Source organism: Lates calcarifer, linkage group LG14, assembly GCF_001640805.2.
Source record: "Lates calcarifer isolate ASB-BC8 linkage group LG14, TLL_Latcal_v3, whole genome shotgun sequence".
Lineage (NCBI taxonomy): Eukaryota > Metazoa > Chordata > Actinopteri > Centropomidae > Lates > Lates calcarifer.
In genome coordinates, this window is record NC_066846.1 from 5,982,884 (window position 1) to 6,003,562 (window position 20,679).

Consider the following 20,679-nt stretch of genomic DNA (forward strand, 5'->3'; position numbering starts at 1 on the left):
CAGCAAGTTTGTCTGCTCACCAGAAACCAGGTTACTCTTGAGAAATCGGTTTATGCAGGAAGTCAGACGCATGTTTACATGCACTGTAGTAACCTTGCAGCACTAACGTCTGAACTGTACAATTAGTCAGTTGTTTAGCAGTGGAAACTTATATTAACTTCTACGGGCTAATATGTGTGTCTGCTTCAGTTTTGGTCAGGCTATAAATTAAAATGTTTTGAAAATGAGCACACATCTTCTAATCTTCCTCATGTTTAAGTCATAATTTTATGTACATGCAAAAAGTTGTCAACAAACCTGGCTATTTGTGTTCATGGCCAATAAACTGAAGTCTAGCTTGGGAAATTGGGCTTCTCTAACCCACTACTGTGGTTAAGAAATCTGGTTACTGTGGAAAAACACAGTAACATAGTTACTTAAGTGCATGTTAACACACACAGTAATGGGATTTCATATGTACGCGTGCCATTATTTGTGGCACTTAACTAGCATATCAAATGTACCAAAGCACCTTCAGACTCAGACCTGTATACCATTATATAAATTTAAAATACAAAAATCTATTTTGCTGTATCTGGCTGTATATAGGGAATATTGTGATTTATACATCTGGGCTCCTTGAATGTGCAAATTCTGTTTCTTTCATGTTATCTCATAAAAACGGACCAAATAGGATGCCTTATCACTTTCTAGAGGACCTTTGGAGAGACAAAAGTTTTGTTAAGGGCAAACTTTGACCTGTAGGGGCTATTTTGGACAGCAGTACTTTCTTGAGCTTGATGCAAAGCTGAGTGAGTGACAGAGGATGTTAGCTCACATAGACCTCTGTGAGGACAGGCCAGCTGATCTAGAAATCAGCTTTGTATGGTCAGATTGACTCTCATTGTCTCGAATAGTATCCACACATGACATATTGTCTGTCTCCCTCCCCCCCTCTCCCACACGATCCAAAAATAAAAATCATTTGCTTCCCCCCTCTCACAAGGCCACATAAGGCCCTTCCTCTGTCCTGTGGGTTTAATGCAACTGTCATTTGTTTTTAATCCCATTTCCCCGCTTGTGTTTAAGCTTAATCTGGCCTGTTGCACTTTATGCAGGTCTGCACTGTCAGCATGAGGTTTTCGGGGGGTGCTTGGGATGCAGACATTAGATCATACCATCTGGAGCAAGAAACACACAGACACAATGAAGTAATCATGGTTATCCTAGTTTCCCATGAACAAAGATATGGTAACAGAGGGAGGAAGATGTTGATAAAAATGTGGTCTGTGGGTAATTTGTGAGACAGAGTGAGCCTCTAATTTGTTCAAGCCAGAGAGAGAATTAAACAAATGAATAAAATGACTAGTCTGTGTTGGAGGGACAAAACAAGGGAAAGAGATGATTTGTGTGAACCTTTTTCCGCACCAACAGTGTGAATTTCACTGGACCGTCTCTCTCTCTCATTGGTGTCAAATCTCTGAGAGGTGTGTGTGATTTGTGCTGCTGCGAATGCCCGCGTGTATGTCCATGTACTCGCACCTTTGTGTATGCGAGTGTGTATTCTTGTGTCTTTGCAATCCTGTTTGTGCCCCAGCCCGTGTGTGTGTTTGCGTCTCGTCACCCTGGAGCCAGTCGTCCTCTCCTCTGACCCTGATCCCTATCACCTGTCCGCTCAGATCACACACACACACACACACACACACAATTGCTGTGACCCTTTCCTGGAGTTGAAACCCAATCACAGTTGCCAACCGCGCAAAACTTGCCAGCACAGCAAGGTTTTGTTTTCTTTTTGTGGGTGTGTGTATAACTCGAAAGACCTACTGTCTGCTGTAAGATGAACTGAAGCAAAGAGACTATTAAAAATAACTTAATACGTTACTGGCCTTGGCTGGAGCCATGCAAAGGACCACTCCAATGATATACATTCACTAGTGGTTCCATTTAAAGTCACAGAAATACATTCAAGGAAACCGGAGGAAGTATTATTAAATACCTTGCTTCATCTGAAACTCAACATGAACATCTTGTCAAAAGGTGAATATTATGTATGAACTATGACTGGCAGTGTGAAACATTAACCATAGTACCACTGTCACAGCACTTTTACTTACAAAAGAGAACCACTGTTTTCAAACTGTTTGCATACTTTCAGTGTTTTGTAGTGATGCTTGTTGACATGTACTTATCCTGGGAAAAGTATAAATTTGAATCTTGGTAAAATCAGATTTAAAAATCCAGTCCACACATTTTACACACAGTTTATTTAGCTTTTTAAAATCTCTTCAGAGGCCTGGGAGATCCTGATCAATACTTGCAGTCCATTCCAAATCTCTGTCTTAATCTTGCCACCAGATTATAATGCAGACCTATTACCATCCCACTAGTGTTGTGGAAATGCAGCTTTAGCCCTGTAGACCAATTCTCTGCTGACTCTTTCTAATCCATATTAAAAACTGAAGTCATTTGAGTTGTTATAATCTGGACTGTCCTATCTGAATGCAATAGAGCAGGACAGTTATTCTCTGGAAAATGAGTTGTTCTGTTGTACTCATTTTAATTTGGGCATATGTAGAATTTAAACCTATATAAGTAAGAATGTGTCTGGAGTTTATAACAATGTTTAAACCTGAATTTGAATAAGATTGTACCTGCTTCTTTAAAAGTATTGTCTCTGTGTCATCTACTTAGAATCACCCCCCAAAAATGAGTGAATGAGTGAAACACTACTATTCTAAGAGATAAATGTCTCTGAGCTCCTGAAATGCACAAAAGGCCCAGTCAGGGATATAACATGAAGGGCTTTGTTGAAACATTATCTGTCCCTATAAGCTTTGAATATCCTGTGATTATATGTCGCTTTCATACAAAGTGCTAGGGACACCTGGAATGATGAATGAAGCACTTGGGATTGTAAAACTTTTCCTCCATTTTTGCTTGGTCACATTTTCGCTGTCACTTTCTATTATTTTCTGCCTTCAAGTCGTCTTTCCCTCTTGAGCTTACATATTCTGCCTTTTCTCTCTCCAGGAGTCCAAGTCATCATCTGGCCGCTCCAGCATGCCGCGATGTCGGAACTCCGTCGCCACGACCACATCAGATGACCAGCCGCACATTGGTAACTATCGGTTGCTGAAAACCATCGGCAAAGGCAACTTTGCCAAGGTCAAACTGGCACGACACGTCCTCACCGGAAAAGAGGTAGGCACGCACGCATACACACACATGCTAGATTGGACTGAAAGCTTTAATCTTCTACTACTTACAGAGTCACTCTGACTTTCTGAACTTTACTCTTTTATTTTTAGCCACTCTAGTCACATTCTGGAGAAATACTTTACTATTGACTCTTTATTTAACTACAAACTGGCTTGTCAGTGTTTCAATAACAAACATCAGCAAAGCTAAGACAGCTGTTTTTAAGGGAGACAAAATATAGAACGCTTAAGCCGTTGTCTAGAAAAGCAAGTAAATCTAACACCAAACTGCTTTTCACTGCACTGCTTAAAACAAAGTGACAAACTGCCATGAGAAACTGCTACTAGATCTGGTTTAAGTTACAAGTGGACTACATTTTTTCAGTAAGTGACTATTTAATCACCAAAAACTACTTAGAATAGAAAAGAAGCCACAGATGTTTTCAACCAGCCAAGGTGGTAAAAAGGAGAAAAACAATCTAAATGTTTAGCTGGTGTCTAAATGTTAATCGTCCTTCCTGGTTTCTGAGGATAGGGGAGTGTTCACGCTGGGATACACAGTAGGTCTGGTCTGATCTGAGGCTTGCATGGCTTTGGAGACGGTACATCTGCTGCGGGAGATTAGATCACCATTGTCAGCCTGAATAGAGAAGCCTAAATGTCTCCGGCTTACTGTGAATTCCAGATGTGATGTAACGTAGCGGCCTGTCCCTTTAAGGGAGAGGTTGTGTCTGCAGTGAGCCCATGCTGTGCTCTGTCTGAGGTCCAGTCAAGTCAACTCTTGGACGGTGTGTGAGAGCGAGGGGTGGGCGGGCTCTGTCAATGTGTGACAGCCCTGTGCCTGACACCCTGATAACATTCCACGTGACTCGCTGGCACACACGCACATACACAGAAAACAAGGGAGAGTCAGAGGGCATGAAAGAGTTAGACAGACAAGCACAACCAGAAAGAGGAGTGGAAGAAAGGAGTTAGTTGACAGTGAAGGGCAGAAATGGGAGAGAGAAGTAGACCTCCCTTTTCCTGTGTCCTTGTTGAAAGATAATTCTTTTTTTCCTTGGCTCCTCTCTTTATGTCCTCTTTCTCTGGTTGTTTTGTCCTTTTTTCCTCCATTTCTCACTTTGTACCTCTCCCATCTGTCTATTTCTCTATTTTTTTCCTCTGCATCTCTTTTATCTCTCTGTCTTTCACTTTCTGTGTTTTTATCTCTCTCCGTTTCTCCTTGTTGGTGTCCACAGTTGGATTATGAACTGTAGACCTCATTATGACATTATGGGTATAAACCATGCTTCAGCTCTGTGTGTGTCTCTGTATTCTGCCCTATTATGTAACTGTCGCCTGCTGTGATTGTGTGTTTATCACTTAATGCTGCAAGATTGTATCGTTCGTGTGTGTCTGTGTGACGCATCCAAAAAAGATAGAAGTGTGTGTTTGTACTCTGCTCACAAGCTCCTGGCTGTGCAGGTTTGTGTGAGTGAGATGTGTCAAACCCACTGCACTAAGTGTAATGAATGAATAAAAGTGTAATGATAAATGAACACATCCTTGTTTTGCTTCTAGGTGGCTGTAAAGATCATTGATAAGACACAGCTCAACTCCTCCAGTTTGCAGAAGGTGGGTCTCTCTGACGCTCTCTCTCTCTCTCTCTCTCTCTCTCTCTCTCTCTCTCTCTCTCTCTCTCTCTCTCTCTCTCTCTCTCTCTCTCACACACACACACACACAAAGACACAAAACTTAAACCTCAGTCCCTCTTATCCCTTTTTTTCAGAAGTCATTTTCAAGTCACTCTTCCTGCCCCACATGTCTTTCTCTTTAGCTCTCTCTCTCCCTCACTGTTTCTGAAGTGGTCTAGTTTTCAGAGAGAGTTTTAATTACAGGAAACAAGCTGCAATTACTTCCTTTGATCGTGGCAGGGTGGGGTCTGTCCACTTACACGCACACTCTCTAACCATGTATGCTTGCACATTGAACACACACACCAAACGCTCATGCACCCACAGACATAAGTCATAGAATACACACTTGTGTGTGAAGTTAGACACGCAAAGCACATGACAAGAAAATGTGAAGACATAGCAAAAGCTCTGAACGTGCCAACACATAAATCCAATGGTAAATGCTAACTCTCACACACTCTTACATCAGATAACAGGAAGCATACGAATGCAAATCCATGTGCACTCGGACCAGAATTGGCATTTGTTGGGGACTATTTTTCTGCTGTGGATTAATACACATTTCACACTCTAGTGGGTATTTATTGCAGCAGGATAGCATTATGTGGGTTTGTCTGAAAATAAACTACAGTGTATGTATTCATGATAATGAGGGAGGATGCCAGTAATGAGTTTTTGGATAAAAAAGGAGCTCCATGGTACAGAGGTATAAGCTATAGCAAATTTAGCTAAACATCCAGCACAGCACAGGACGAAGTACATTATTTATTGTTTGTTTGAACTTGGTATGGCTTTTTAATGGGCAGTAATAAAAATTAAGAATGTTTTAAGCAGTATTTGAAGTTGTGCATTAAAGGAACCTACACACATGGCTATGACATAACTGACATATGCCTCCCTTAAGTTTAAGGTTTAAGTTATATGTTGTCCCATATAGAAGTTGTTGAAGTTAGGTTTGAAAAAGTGGATAGCATTACTTTCAAGGACACTGGATGTCTTTGAATGGAGCAAATACTTGTAACAGAGTAAATATTACAGTCATTTTGCTTTGTTTTTAACTTTATTAGTTCCATATACCGTAAGCATGTTTCTGTCTCGCTGTCTACATTGTGACTTCCAGTGAAATAGTCCCAAAAACCTCCACTAAGCATAGTTTGACCTTATCTGCTGACTCAGAGGAAATAAATTCCTAATGAGTGAAAAGCATCTCCTCACGCCTTTACCACAGGAATAGACCGGATGGCACTGAGGTAGAGTTGGGTTGAATTAGTACTTTGAATGCAGTGCCTTGACTTGTCTTGTTAGAGTTTACAAACAGCTGAGGGCAAATCAAACTTTTCATTGTTTGTTTAACTCTGAAATCCTAAATTGTGGCAGACCATGGATTTAAACCGGTTTTGCCTGAATCTCTGTCGTTATGTCATCACTAACAATGTTTGTTTCTGCTTTCCTTCTAGTAATTTGACCCACATGCTCATAAACAGGAAGTGAATGTTTGTGTTTTCAGTGTCATTGTACCCACTGCAAATATTGATTATGGACATTGCAATACGGAACTGCAAGTTTGTTTGTTTTTTTCGTTTGTTTTTTTTTTTTAATCCAATTTCAAAATAATTTTCTCCCTCTCTGTCCTTATGTGCTCTGACACCAAATATTTTATATCCATGGACACACACTCCTCACAACATCTGACGCAAAACTAAATATTTATTTGCATAGGAACATGTAGAATATAAATGTAACTTACAACAACACCACCCCACACCTGATAGTATATTTGACACAGCACTGTGTGGCTTGTTTCTCACAGCTCTTCCGGGAGGTGAGGATCATGAAGATGTTGAATCACCCCAACATAGGTGAGTTTCCACTCTGTCGTCACTCACAGAGAGCCAGACTTGATTGCTCTTTCAAGGTTATGTATTCAGGGCTAAATGATAATCCTTCTGCTTTTATCTCTTTATTTTTGCTTTCATTCTTTCTGTCCTTTCACTCTTATTGCCTCTGCTCCTCTTTTTCTCTCTCTTTCTCTCTTGCCCCATCTCCCTCCACTTACTTGTCCCCCCCTTCAATTCTCTTTCTTTCTCTCTCTACCTCCAGTCAAGCTCTTTGAGGTGATAGAGACAGAGAAGACTTTGTACCTGGTAATGGAGTACGCTAGTGGAGGTAAGTGCGTGTCACCGTGAAATCATTCCCCCTGAGGCTCTGCACTCTCTATGTTAGAATCGAATGGTTCCCAACAAACAAAAAATGCTACCTCCCCTTTTAATGAACAACCTCTAGAGTCTCTAAAGTTCTCTAAGTCATTTGTTCAGAGGGTTGTTGTCAGAAATCCCCAATGTCTGTTTGATTTGTTTATTTTTTTTCTCTCTTTCCTCTAAATTATAGACACTACTCAGTCTGTTACACTGTTACTAGTATAAAGAACATTAAAATGATGGTAAATGTTCTTAAAATAATGACTGCTTTAGTCCAGTGTGACCATACTTTGTTTTTAAAGGACAATACTCATTTCAATGTCCCATTGACCCAAACCTCTGGATTAAGGAGACAGGTATCAGGTTCCAACACTAAATCTGCTCTCCTCCTCTTTCTCTCGTCTCCCAGGAGAGGTCTTTGATTACTTGGTGGCCCATGGCAGGATGAAGGAGAAAGAAGCCCGTGCCAAATTCAGACAGGTGTGTGTGGGGGGGAGAAAGAGTTTATTTGTGTGTGTGTAATTACACAGGTAATTTATGCTGTGTTGTAGGTTTGTGTACATTTAAATTGGACTGAGATTAACAGTAGATTTCCAGTATGCAGTTGTCCATATTTGTTGGATGGGAGCAGAAGGAACAATTTTAGGGGACAGCCTTATATTCTTTAATGTATTATTTTTAAAATGTGCTTATTTTAAATTATTTTAAGAACCACTGCCTAATTAATGTTAAATGTGTAAATAAAGTTTCAAAGCCAAAAAACATGCATTTTGTACTTTATCTGCTTTTAATTATTAATTATTGATCATTAAAATTACAGCAATTAAGGGAACTGCTTTAATTTTGCATCCCTACTACTTCCACACGATTGCTTCCTGATGAAATTTTAATGAAGAGCTCTCAGTGCCTTTTATTTCACTGTCTAACCATTTCAACCATGTCCATCTTGTCATCCTTTCTCTCCCTCTGTCTCTTTCTGTTTCTCTCCTCCCTGTTTCCCCTCTTTCTTTCTCTCTCTCACTCACTTTCTCACACTCCAGATTGTGTCAGCGGTGCAGTATTGCCATCAGAAGTGTATAGTACACAGAGACCTCAAGGTGAGAACACACACACACACACACAGACACACACACACACACACCAGTGAATTACATTGAGTGTCAGAGCTCTCTCTCTCTCCCTCTTTCTTTGTGCATGTGTGTGTCCACATTAATCCTCACATGATTTGATACAATATGAAATCCTGTCCACATGAACAGGCGACCCAGAGGTTAATCACAAAGATGATATAATGTCCCTCTTCAAGTACCAGGGCTTAAACACACATACCCACCCATCTATACACACACCATTTGCACCTGTATATTTTTGCTATTCTCCTATCGGATCATTGTCTCCCAGTCTTTGATTTACACTATTTGGTGCCAAAAATGAAACACAAAACTCACTCTAGGTCATTTTGGTTCATAGTATTATGCAGAGTTGTTAATCCTCTTATTGTGCCAGCAGGCAGACCTGCAGACAAGACATTATCATGATTGCTGTTACAGTAACCATCAAAGTTGTTTTTCTCACTCATGGTTATTTTGGGCTTTTTAATAGACATTTTTTTGCTTTGACCAAGGTCACAAAACACTTTCTACACTTTAAGCAGGTAATGATGTTTGTCATTTACAAAAAAGGCAGCATGGGAAACAAGATTTTTGGAGGACAGACAGTTCTCATTATTGTAATGCGTGCCATCCTGCACATTATCCTAATCACTCTTGATCTGGGGGTTGCAATGTGAAATCCAGCACAGGCTTGACTCTAGTGGGTCCTACACTGCAAGAACAAATTTTGATGAGCTTGCATTTCACAGCAATTCTAAAATTACTCTCTCTGGGATGAAAAACCAGTGAGGCTGCAATCATGTTCTACATAAGGTTTTATACTGCTGTATCTACTAAAGTGGCAGCTTCTTCTTCTAAAAAAGCAACATCAAAGAGTTTAATATTGTTGTTATGCTAACTTAAAATGTTAATGCTAATTAGCTATGGATGATTAAATCTGTCAACAAAAAATGAGTCAGTCTTCATTTATTTCTTAGGTCAGAGACTAGAGATGTTGTCAGTGTTGTATTTAATGTGCACTCACACACACACTCAAACACACTGAAGCTGCAGAGTATTCAGAGCAAGTGAAAAGGAGAGCGCACCTGTTGCTAGGCAACCCCCGCCTCCTTGCTCACTGGCTCACTTTAGGCTTAGGGATACAAACAGACACACACACACATACACACAGAGGAATAAACAGTGGTAGCTCACTTTGCCCATTGTGTGCTACTTGTAGGCCCCAGGCCTTTACTCTGAAAACCCCCTCTCTCACCCAGCACCAGTTTTTTCCCAGAGAAAGGTGTATTTCAGACAAACTGTCTGTAACGGGGTGGAATGTGTTATCTTCAAACTCATTTGCATGTCAGGGAATATCTTTGTTCACCGACACTGGATGTCAGGGTGGCCTGTTTGGTAAACCCTGTTTTTCTGCTACAAACTTACTCTGACTCTGAAGTGTAAAAAGAGTTTCTATATGGAACAGTAACATGTTACAGTACTGCATCACACAAAGCAAATCTAAGGTATTGTGTTTCATTTCTTGGCACATGTAGTATTCATTGAAAAATAAATCCCACCACATTAATAATCTTTCCTTTTTCATATATTTTTTCCTCCCTGTTTTCATCCACATCCTCCTGCTCGCTGCATCATAATTATGTCTTTATTTCTGTCTCTTTCCTCTCTCTCCCACACTGTCTGTCTGCAGGCGGAGAACCTGCTGCTGGATGCAGACATGAACATCAAGATAGCGGACTTTGGCTTCAGTAATGAGTTTACTCTGGGGAACAAGCTGGACACGTTCTGCGGGTCCCCGCCCTACGCAGCCCCGGAGCTCTTCCAGGGCAAGAAGTACGATGGGCCTGAGGTGGACGTCTGGAGCCTGGGGGTCATCCTCTACACACTGGTCAGCGGCTCTCTGCCCTTCGATGGACAGAACCTCAAGGTCAGCAAGAGGAGACAGTGTGTTTGTGTGTGTTCATGTGCATTACATAAGCGCATGTCTGTATTCTGTGGGTGGTTGTAGTATTTGTCATGCTGGTTTCTGTTCCCTCTGCCCTACAGAATGCAGAAACTGAACTCAAGAAAGGGTGAATGTGTAAAGTCACTAAATGCCAAACCAAGTACTTTGTTTTTAAAGAGGTTTTGGTGGTGTGATGGAACTTTTTTCAGTTTAAAGAAAGATATGTTTTCTGTGAACTATAGTTATTCACACCACTTATCACACTGCATTCAGTCAGTACCAACATGATTCATTCTGGAAGTGCAGACACATTTTGGGTGGGCGATATGACATTGAATGTGAAGATATTGATATTAACATGCCTGCGAAACACCATCTAGGCTTTTTGAATATGCCTTTGCACTACCTCCTGCTGTGTGGAGTTTTGTTTAACACCTACATTACTGGTTTTACTATTTATTTAACAGATTGCTTCACTGTCTTCTGATTTCACTCCCTGATGTTGTAGCTGTAAAAGAATATATACATATATATGTATGTATGTATATGTGTGTGTGTGTATATATATATATATATAATGTGTCAAACTGATGCACTGACTAAAAAGGTGCAAAATGATAGTTTTACATCAGTGCTTCAGCACTTTAAAAGATTAATCTGACATTTTAGTTGGACTCGGTTTTGCTATTTGATGGACTTTTATGCAGATTCAGTGTCTGGCAGTGTAAGCTCCTTGAAAGCCTGTTTAGTGCATTACTCCAGTGTTAAAACCTGTCACTACATGCACTTACCCTTCAGTGTCTGATTAAATGGTAATTAATGAGACACCAACAGTGGGGTTAATAAAGGCCACTGAGGTAGATTGCAAACATTGTATTGCTGATTATTTGTGCCTTGTGGCTGACAGGGCTTGTGTTTGCATTACATTATGTTGAATTAATCACATTTTATAGATTGATGGAATCTGAGAAAAATCTAATCTCAATTGTCAAAACTACCAGAAAGTGTTTGGATATAATTTTTTGCAAATGTCACCGTCATACTATGCTGCCATAGCGTTTGAATCGTAGCTCCTTGAAATGCTAACCTCCTTTTGGTTAGCTGAATGTGGTTTAACAAAACTATTAATCATTTGGGGGTGTAACCGCAACTAATGTTGGAACTTGGCTAATTCAAGCCATATCTGATTGAACTCTGATTGAACTTTGAAACTCATCCAAAAATGTCCAACATTTGCACAAACATATAACTGAAAATAGATCTAGATAACTAGTCAAATTTTGTCTGCGTGTTCAGAGATATTTGGAGACTGCTGTTAACTTCCCATTCCTTTTTCCATCTCTAGGAACTGAGAGAGCGCGTGCTGCGTGGTAAATACAGGATTCCCTTCTACATGTCTACCGACTGTGAGAACTTGCTTAAGAAGTTCCTCATCCTGAACCCCTCCAAAAGAGGCAGCCTCGAGGTACACGAATGCATTGATACACAGACGCACAGCCCAGAATACTGACACAATACCCATCTCATATATTTAAATTGGTTAGACACCAAGCATTGAAGTGTGTTCAGTTTTGTGAAGTGTTACAGTTTGAAAAATTATTTCCTATTATTTATTTCTGCTGTGAGATTATTTTTATTTTACTCTCACATTGAACAAGACTTAAACTCCTTATATTTAACTTAATAAAACATGGCCTTAGCCAAAATGTAGTTATTTAATAACATTCAGACCTGATTTTGTAAATTATCAGTCTTCAGTAATATAACTGTGTGTGCTATACTGTGTACCTGAACTTGTTTCACCGGCTATATGTGAGTTTGTTGCTCAAGTGTAAAGTGCTTTTTAAAGGCATAGTAAATACTTGTTAGTTTGAGATTTATGAGTTACTAAATTTGGTTGCACTAAATGGTGGTTAAATGATAACTGTTTTAGGTAGAAGACAGGTAGACAGCAGGAAAGCAACAATCATGTTTTCTACTTGCATTGCCTACATTATAGTTGACATTAACATACTGTAATTTTTGGCTGATCTGTCTGTTTGACCTGCCAAATGTTAAAGCAGCACTTTAAAAATACTGTAAAGTCAAGCTTTAGTGTTGGAATTCAGTCCCGTGACTGTTTCATTTACACCTCACTACATCACCTCACTGACTGGAGTTAATTGAATTTGCATGTGAATAAACAGAGTGTGTAATCTACACAAAGAAACCTGATCAACAAGATTTATCGGACCCACAATTTGTACCTGACAAGATTTTTGGATCATGTCAGTCTCAAGGAGTGCATCCATAAATTTTGAAATTGATGAATTTGTTTCGCCATGTCTTAAATATAATGGCCCTCTGAATTGTAACACTCCTAGTTCAGTTTTAAAGGAAGATTCATTTGTAAATTGACAATAAATTCACCCAGCAAGGTCCATAAGAAAAACCCTGCTGAAGGAAAATAAATAACAGAGTAATAGTGTACTCTCCTCTTGTTTTTCTTCCCTTAACCTTTCCTCCCTCCTCCTCTGTTTTTTTTGTCCCTTTATCCTCTTTGACATCTCATGTCTCCCTGTATCTGTCTGTCTGGCTTGCTCCCAGCAGCAGATAATGAGGGACCGGTGGATGAATGTAGGCTACGAGGAGGACGAACTCAAACCCTACATTGAACCCCAGCCAGATTACAAGGACCCCAGGAGGACAGGTAGGCACAGGGACAGACTGGATAAAAAGATACATCTATTCCTTTCTTTACCCACACACAAGCACACTTGAGTACAATGTTCTTTTTTCCACTCCCAAACAAGGATAATTTATCTTTTGGAGAGTAATGGAGTTACAATAGGCTCACCAGTCTAATTATAAACTGTTTTTCCCGTGTGTGTGTGCAGACATCATGCTGCAGATGGGCTTCTCTCAGGAGGAGATCCAGGACTCACTGGTGAACCAGAAGTACAATGATGTGATGGCTACATACCTGCTACTGGACTATAGGAACTCTGAGGTACACAGTTTTCTCTCTCACACACTTTTATCTGATCTGTTTATTGAAGCTATCTCTTTATGCAGTCATATGGAGTTTAGAATAAACTGTCAAACTAACCAGCTCTTAAGAGTTCACCATTATATATTATTAAATACTGTATATTTTTCACTGAAGCCACCAGAGCATACAAGTTGCTGTCATCTCTGAATGTGACCACATATGTTTATACTCAAAACACATTATTCTTAAAACAGCATGCTGTATAAAAGCATTATTTTTAGTCCTTTGTGTTTGCTGTACTCACACCACAGTGTCTCTGTTTCTGGTCCTTATACACGTATTCTGAGCTGTGTTGTTTTTCCTTTTTCTCCTCAGCTGGATGAAGGTTGCATCAAGCCTCGACCAGGAAGTGATGTAAGCAACATAAACGCCCCCTCCCCGCCTCACAAGGTACAATGAGAACACATAATGTCTACTGCTAACACATAATGAGGTCTCCCAGCTCCTGCCAGTGACATAAGTACACTGACTCGACCACATTGTTTTTTGTACCAGAAACACCCTTGGCATCGCCTTTGATGTCATCTTGTTTTATTTGTTTGATTGTAGACCTGCACACATGTGAGCTACAGCAACCACTGCCTTCCTGGATGCTTGAATCTGGCAGTGTTTTTGGTTTAATGTTTGAACAGCTCTGTGGATTAGAGAGGAGAGGCTGTAAACATTGCATACTTACATCCCAATGTGTGTGTAAACACTCTCACATAAAGGATGCCGCACTCATCTTTGTGTCCGTCTTTCCCCTTTAAGGTACAGCGCAGTGTGTCGTCCAACCAGAAGCCTCAGAACCGCAGAACCACTGACCAGGGTGAGATTGGTGTGTGTCGGAGGGGAAGGGGGAGAAGCTGGTGTGTGTTGGGAGGAGGAAAAGTGGATGGAGATGAGGATCAAATTCAGTTTTGTTAAATAAGCATGACATTTAGTTAAGTAAAAGAGGCGGGGTGGGTGATGTAGAAAGGAGAGAGGGTGGAGAACAAGGAGGACATGATGGATTTAAGAAGAGAGCTGGGAGGGCAGACTGAATGATGGAAAGAAGTCGACATTGATTTCTAGAGTGATAGCAGGAAAGTGACAAATGAGTGGCAGAGCAGGAGATGATGCAGATTGGAAGAAGTGGGAAGAAGGTCAAAGGTTTGAGCACAGCAAGTGATAGCCTTTCTGATGCACTCTCTCTCTGCTTTTTTCCTAGGCTCCTCCTATTCGAAGAGGGGGGGGCAAGCAGACAACAGGACCGCAGTGGAGGATTCTGGGAGGAAGGGTTCATCAGGCAGCTCCACTACCAAGGTGCCGGCCAGCCCTCTTGTCTCCTCTGACCGCAAGAAGAGTGCCACGCCCTCCACCGTGAGACCAAACACCCACACTGCATATTTTTAGCACTGAGGTTTTATCAAATGCAGATTTAAATGGGTCTGTCTGTACACTGTGCATCCTGCATCATCAGTATTACCAAATACAGAAACAAATTCACAAAGACAAACAAAATACTGTACACGCTGTGGCTATAGTGAAAAAACAGCTTTCTCTGTGTGAGGGGTAGAAAAACAGACATTCAGAAACTGACTGTGTGTACTCTGTGTAAATGGAAAGTCATTGTTGCTTAGCATCAGCCATATTTTATCTTATGGTATGGACCAAAGGTCAAATCAAATGCGAGTTACTGTTTAAACTTATTAAAAATAAATGACCACATAACTGTACAGATCTTGCATACCACATGAAAGTGGAACTGTGCATCCAGAGGTTATGCAAGGTGGTTGTTCTGCTTGTTTGGGTTTATGGTCTGAACTTTATTTCGTGTTACAGCTGCATCATAGTTAAGTGATACATTTTTCTGAACCCATTAACTGTGTTCAGTTTGTGCATAGTTTTCGTCTTGATGTTGAGGGAAAACTATAGAGCTTTTTCGCTGCAGACATTTTCAGCTGTTACTGTGGGGAAGCACAGGTGTTCTTAATAACACAAACAATGACTCTATTCTATTTAAGTGTCAGTACACTATGACAGTGTGACAGTGAGCTGGCATGTCCAAAAGCAGGACCCTGAAACTAAAGCAGCCAAGTGGAATTTTAGCAATAACTTCATTATTTACACCTGTGCTTTTTCTACTGTGACATGTCAGAACGTCTTCAGTGAAAACCCTTTTTTTTCTCTGTGTCACCAAGCTCTGTCATCCACTCAGTTGGCACCAATTAAGAACCCCTAAGGTTGTATTAACAAGTGCCTGTCAGCAGTGTCAGCCAACAAAGAAATGTGAAATAGATGAAAAATGTGTTTCTGACAGTGTGTTGTACTTACCTTAATTTTGTCAAATCTTTCAAAATTTCCCTCAGTCTCTGACTATGTGGCACCTACCATCAAATGTGCTACAATATAAAACTTAGATTCAGGGGTCCTTAATAACTGAAATGGTGTGTGCAATTAAAAGTCACTTCACACCTTGTGTTGACCTACACAGTTGTTTTCACTTAAGGTCCCTGATAACAACATTTCCCAGAGCTGTGTGGGCATGTTCAAACTGAGTTTGATTGACATCTCTCTCACTCCCGTGTTAGTTTTGTTGAACCTGTTAGGGCGGGACAGCTGTTATCATTTTTATGAGTTTGTAGACTTCTGCTCTGCCCAACCTCCAGCTTATCTGTCAGAGTAATGGAAAACATCAGGTGGCATTAAATGACAAATCTGTAAAGAATACTGTGGTAAAAATGAAATGACAAGCTTAAGAAAAATGAATTTGTGACAGGACATACTATTAAGGCATAATTTATTGTGGATTAAATTAATTTTATGTAATTAAAGTCACTTGTCCTTGCTGATCAGTAGGCTTTCTCGAGGCGGTTCCAGGAATAATTTGTCACCTTTAATGTTATTTCTCCATTCTCCGTCCACTGCACTGATCTCTCACTGTCTGTAATGGTGTCATCAATCTTAATCATTGCTATATTTCTAATGTTCTTGTCAACTTCTTCTTCGCCCCCTTCAGAATAGCATCCTGTCCACCGGTACTGGTCGCAGTCGGAACTCTCCTCTGACTGAGAGGGCCACGCTGAGCCAGGGCATCCAGAACGGCAAGGACAGGTACACGCATAAACACACAATTACAAAAGAGAGATGTTCTCAAAAGACAAGGACAAGCACACCCACATGCAGTCGTTCTCACATAAACACACACTCTCTCACCATTGGCAACCCAACTAGTTGCTGTGAGGCAGCGCAGCTTCCTCACCAACACACACTTAATACAAACACACTCACTATGGTTTGTGAATGAAGCAGTCCCACAGCTGTCTCAGTGACTGAATCCCAGACCTTGGCTGGTACTCTCCAGAGCTCTGCCAGCTGGCTCAGGGAGGCCCACAGCCTTCCCCCAGGGTGGGGTGAGCCCTCCTGGACAGGGAAATCAGGCTCTCTTGGGTATTTAGGCCAAACCTCCAGTAGATTACAGATTACCCGAGATGGTCTGATGGAGGCCTGCCAGTCAGAGCAGAGCAGGGTTCGATGGGCACGCACAACCGTGTTTTCACAAGATACATAGTGACCCTAATATGTTCTTCAAACTCTAACCTTTCTTTCTGTTTCTTTTCTCTTCTGTTAATAAAGTTTTCTTCTTCCTATTTTCATAAAAATTTACTTTAACCTCCACCAATACTGTAGTCAATTAAACATGAAGTATTTATCCAAAATCAAACCATTGATAGGAGGGTAAGGATTTTAGCAGGTGCAAAACTCAACCTCAGTCTAAAACTAATAATCCTATAGTAATACATAAAAAAGCAGGTTTAGTATTTTTTTTAGAAAACTAAATAAATGTCAAAAGGTCTACCATTAGGTTTAGTCATAAATGAACCTCCATTCTTTTCCTCTAGTCCCTGACTTGATATTGCAGAATGTGATACTCCCTTTTCTTTCCTCTCATTTTATCCTTCCTAAATGTAATTCATCCTTTCCACTCTCCTTCTCTTCCTCAACCACATTATACAACTTCATTGTGGACAAAAAGGCCTTTTTGCCACATTGGAGTAGCTTGATTGTGGACACCATTAAAACGCACTTGTTAATATTAGCCGCTGTTTGAAGTCGTCTACATCGCTGAATTTGTCGACCGGGGAGTGTAAGCCTCTGGTGTTGAACACACCTCATGCGCGTCCGTACAACTACCCGCATATCACTCATGCTTTAACCAGTGCTTTGTGTGCATTTTCAAAAGCATTCAACATTAAGCCAAACCATAATCCCTACAGTTATGCAGTGGTCATTGTCATTACTGCTTTATTACTTGTTCATTTATCAGTTTCAAATGACACTCTTGTTCCCACCATAGTGTCCTACCTAAAACATCCATATTCAGTCTGATATATTTTATGAAAATTCAGTTGGTTATTCCTTAACACTGCATGGTAATGAGGTGGTCATTTGAGACGGCATTGCTTTTTTAGTACTGTGGGTCTGTTAGCCATGGTAGGCTCTGCTAACTTAGTGGTTGTCATCTGCTTTGATTTTAAAGTTACTTTATTTGATCATCATTAATGCTTTGAAGTTTGGGCTTTTATACTTGTTACACCCTCTCCCCTCCCCAGTGCTTCTTGTTTTTTCCTCTTTGTGTCCTTTTCTAATTTTCTTCATTCTGTCCTTTTTTATCTGCGTCTGAGCTCCTGTCCCTCTGGATCTTAAGTCACTCACATTTTCTTGGCATCCCCTCTCTTTTCTTTTTTCCTGCTTCCTTTTTTTGCTGCTTGTCTTTATATTAATCTTTCTTCTTTTTCTCCCCTCTCTCTCTAAGGAGATTAGGTCGACTTGTGATGGAATATTAACTCTTAGCAGCACTATATGGTCCCTGTACTTGTGTCTTAATAGGCTTACACATACACAAAAATATCTACACACACACGCACGCACACACACACACACTGGCTCTACACATACAAACTCATTGACACGCACAAGCTTAAACATACATGTCACACATGCCCAAACGGTTGCCACACAAACTGGGTTGTCCAGTGAATGCAGTTATTTTTCCATCACTAGTCGGGCTAATCCCTGTCAGAGAGAGTGTGTGTTATTCTCTCAGCTACGTGTTTGTTTTCTTTGTAATTAGCAGCTGTTTGGTTGACCTCTATAAATGTCTCTCTCTCTCTCTCTCTTTCTCTCTCTCTCTCTCTCTCTCTTGCTCTCTGTCTCTCTCTCTGTTTCTCTCTTTCTCTCATTGCTCATTCCTCTGCTCTCTCTTCAGCTATCTCTCCCCCTGTCTGTCTCTCTGTGGTGCCACTCTCCCCTGTCTCTTACTGTGTTTGTTTCTGTGTGTGGATAAAGTCAAGTTAGAGCTGTCATAAATGTGCAGAGCTTTGTAGCCCGATACAACCTTGCTGATTAAGAAAGGGTTCAGGAAATAGCCTAGGTTGTTTTGCTTAAGTAAAACAGGTAAAATATTCTTTGTTCCTGACACAGTTTAGATTGTGCACAGTGGAAAAGGACAGGAAGACTTGAAAAGGAGAAGTCAGGCACTTGACAGGCAGAAGTCACACGACAGGTCAAACCTATAAAACTGCAAGCTCAGAGGTCAGAGTGATCATCCCATAACAGGACAGTGAGAACAGCTTTATGTCCTGCCAAACATCTACTCGGCACCTTACCTGCCCATCCCTAATGTAGCTGTAAACTACAGCTAACCTTGAGTTAGGGCTGCAGTTAACCTTTATATTAACTATTCTTTAATCAGTATATTATTTTCTTGATTAATCAATTTAACATTTAGTCCATAAAATGTCTTTATACAGTGAAAATGCCCCTTACAATGTCCTGTTGTCCAGAGTGACCTCTTCAGATTACTCATTTTGTCCTACCAACAGTCCATAAACATTCAGTTTACTATCAGAAGACAAAGAAATCCAAGAAATCGTCTCATTAGAGCATCTAGAATCAGTGGTTTTTTGGAATTTGTGCTTCAGTTTGTGCTTAAATAATGACAATTATCAGAACTGTTGGACATTAATTAGTTGGTGTTTTTTTTCCCAGTATGTAAGCCTGGAACAGGGGCAGTTTAACTCATCAGTGAAATATTGGGGTGCCTTTGTTCTTTATGCTGCACATTATGTCACATTTCAGTCTGATTTATCCACATAATTTGTCTTTGAGTATGTTTTCAGCCTGTCTCTGACAACAGCACAGTGTGTTAAAGTTGGTCTTTTGTGCTCTGCCTTTTGTGTCAGGTAGATTTTACATGAAAAAATGAAGGAGGCACAAGAACACATTCATTCTTTGATTGTGGTTTGTGATTTCTTTACGTGGAGCCACGATGGAGCGACATTTGCAGCAAAAAAAGACCAACTTTTCTTCATTGTTGACGTCTTCTTCTGCTCTACGTGTTTTCTGTTTCTTTTTATGCCGCCTTCCTCTGTTCTTTCTCCTGTGTTTCCACTCTCTCTGCTCCCCCACCCCACCCTCAGTGTGTTTGATAAGTGCCGCTTCTAACCATGCTCCACCTCACCTCTCCGCCCACCCACACACAAACCCCGCCCGTTGTGTTTGCCTATGTGTGCTGGTATGTATGTCTGATTGTGTGACCTTTTGGTGTGTTGCTCACGTTTGTTGGCGTGTTTGCATATTTGTGTGTGTGTGTGTGTGTGTGTGTGTGTGTGTCGGGCGGGGCACTCCTCCTCTTCCTCCCCCCTCCTCCCTCCCAGCCTAAACACTCCGGGCTCCCGCGCCTCTACTGCCTCGGCCGCTGCCGTCCTCTCCTCCTCATCCTCGCGTCCCCGCCACCACAAGTCCTTGTCCTCCTCCAATCATCCATGCCCCTCTGACCTGCACGCACCACGGCCCAGGCAAGTCTCTCACTCACTCATTCTCTCTCTCTCTCTCTCTCTCTCTCTCTCACTCACACACACACACACACACACACACACTCAGACACATGCTGATAGCTCCCACAGCCCCCATCAGCTCGTACCACTTTGCTCAGCTTAGATCATCATCTTTCCTGCAATGGACAAAGAGGAAAAAGGAGAGCTGAAGAAGGGATGACGTGATTTCGTCCATCCACTGCTGCTACATTAAAGGGAAAGCACTTTTTGGGGGGAATAAAAACAACTCTTTGATTAGCTTTTAATCACATGGTGACAAATCCTGGCACACAGCAGTGAAATGTTCGCCAATATTTCCCCCCCAAAACTGTGAAATTGATCAAAGAGGTGGATTGTCCTCCCCAAAGAGTCGTTGTTTTATTCAACACAAACGGCACTGATTGCCAAAAAACACCTCACCTCCCTACATTCTCCCAACTCCTACAATTTCTGTATCTTATTTATTCTCAGATATTTTCATGTCTTTACAGTTTGTAATTGTCGTTCAGTCAACTAAAATTACTTGCTCCAGGACAAAATAAATACCAAAAAAGGATAGGATTCAGTAACAAAGTGAAAAAGACTTGTATTTGCCAGTGTATAAGAGGTGAAGAAGTTTCTGAAATGGAACATGTTTGAACTTAAGAGAAGTTAAGTCTGACCTGCAACAAAGATACTCCATGACACTATCTCATCACC

The 20,679-nt window shown here is 40.8% G+C and overlaps 1 protein-coding gene across 13 annotated transcripts in view; it reads left to right on the forward strand.

Moving 5' to 3' along the window:
• The window catches only part of mark2b (MAP/microtubule affinity-regulating kinase 2b), a 53,572-nt gene that overhangs the window by 15,834 nt on the left and 17,059 nt on the right, over positions 1 to 20,679 (forward strand). For 6 of the 13 annotated variants that reach the window (XM_018684904.2, XM_018684906.2, XM_018684912.2 and 3 more), the window contains exons 2-16: positions 3,013 to 3,183; positions 4,740 to 4,793; positions 6,666 to 6,714; positions 6,956 to 7,021; positions 7,463 to 7,533; positions 8,094 to 8,150; positions 9,856 to 10,092; positions 11,456 to 11,575; positions 12,697 to 12,799; positions 12,987 to 13,099; positions 13,457 to 13,531; positions 13,892 to 13,949; positions 14,331 to 14,482; positions 16,122 to 16,216; positions 19,822 to 19,962. In XM_018684904.2, coding sequence (XP_018540420.1) covers positions 3,013 to 3,183; positions 4,740 to 4,793; positions 6,666 to 6,714; positions 6,956 to 7,021; positions 7,463 to 7,533; positions 8,094 to 8,150; positions 9,856 to 10,092; positions 11,456 to 11,575; positions 12,697 to 12,799; positions 12,987 to 13,099; positions 13,457 to 13,531; positions 13,892 to 13,949; positions 14,331 to 14,482; positions 16,122 to 16,216; positions 19,822 to 19,962 — 1,562 coding nt within the window. The remainder of the gene's footprint in view (positions 1 to 3,012; positions 3,184 to 4,739; positions 4,794 to 6,665; positions 6,715 to 6,955; positions 7,022 to 7,462; positions 7,534 to 8,093; positions 8,151 to 9,855; positions 10,093 to 11,455; positions 11,576 to 12,696; positions 12,800 to 12,986; positions 13,100 to 13,456; positions 13,532 to 13,891; positions 13,950 to 14,330; positions 14,483 to 16,121; positions 16,217 to 19,821; positions 19,963 to 20,679) is intronic. The other 7 variants (XM_018684905.2, XM_018684921.2, XM_018684924.2 and 4 more) reach the window with 5 other exon arrangements.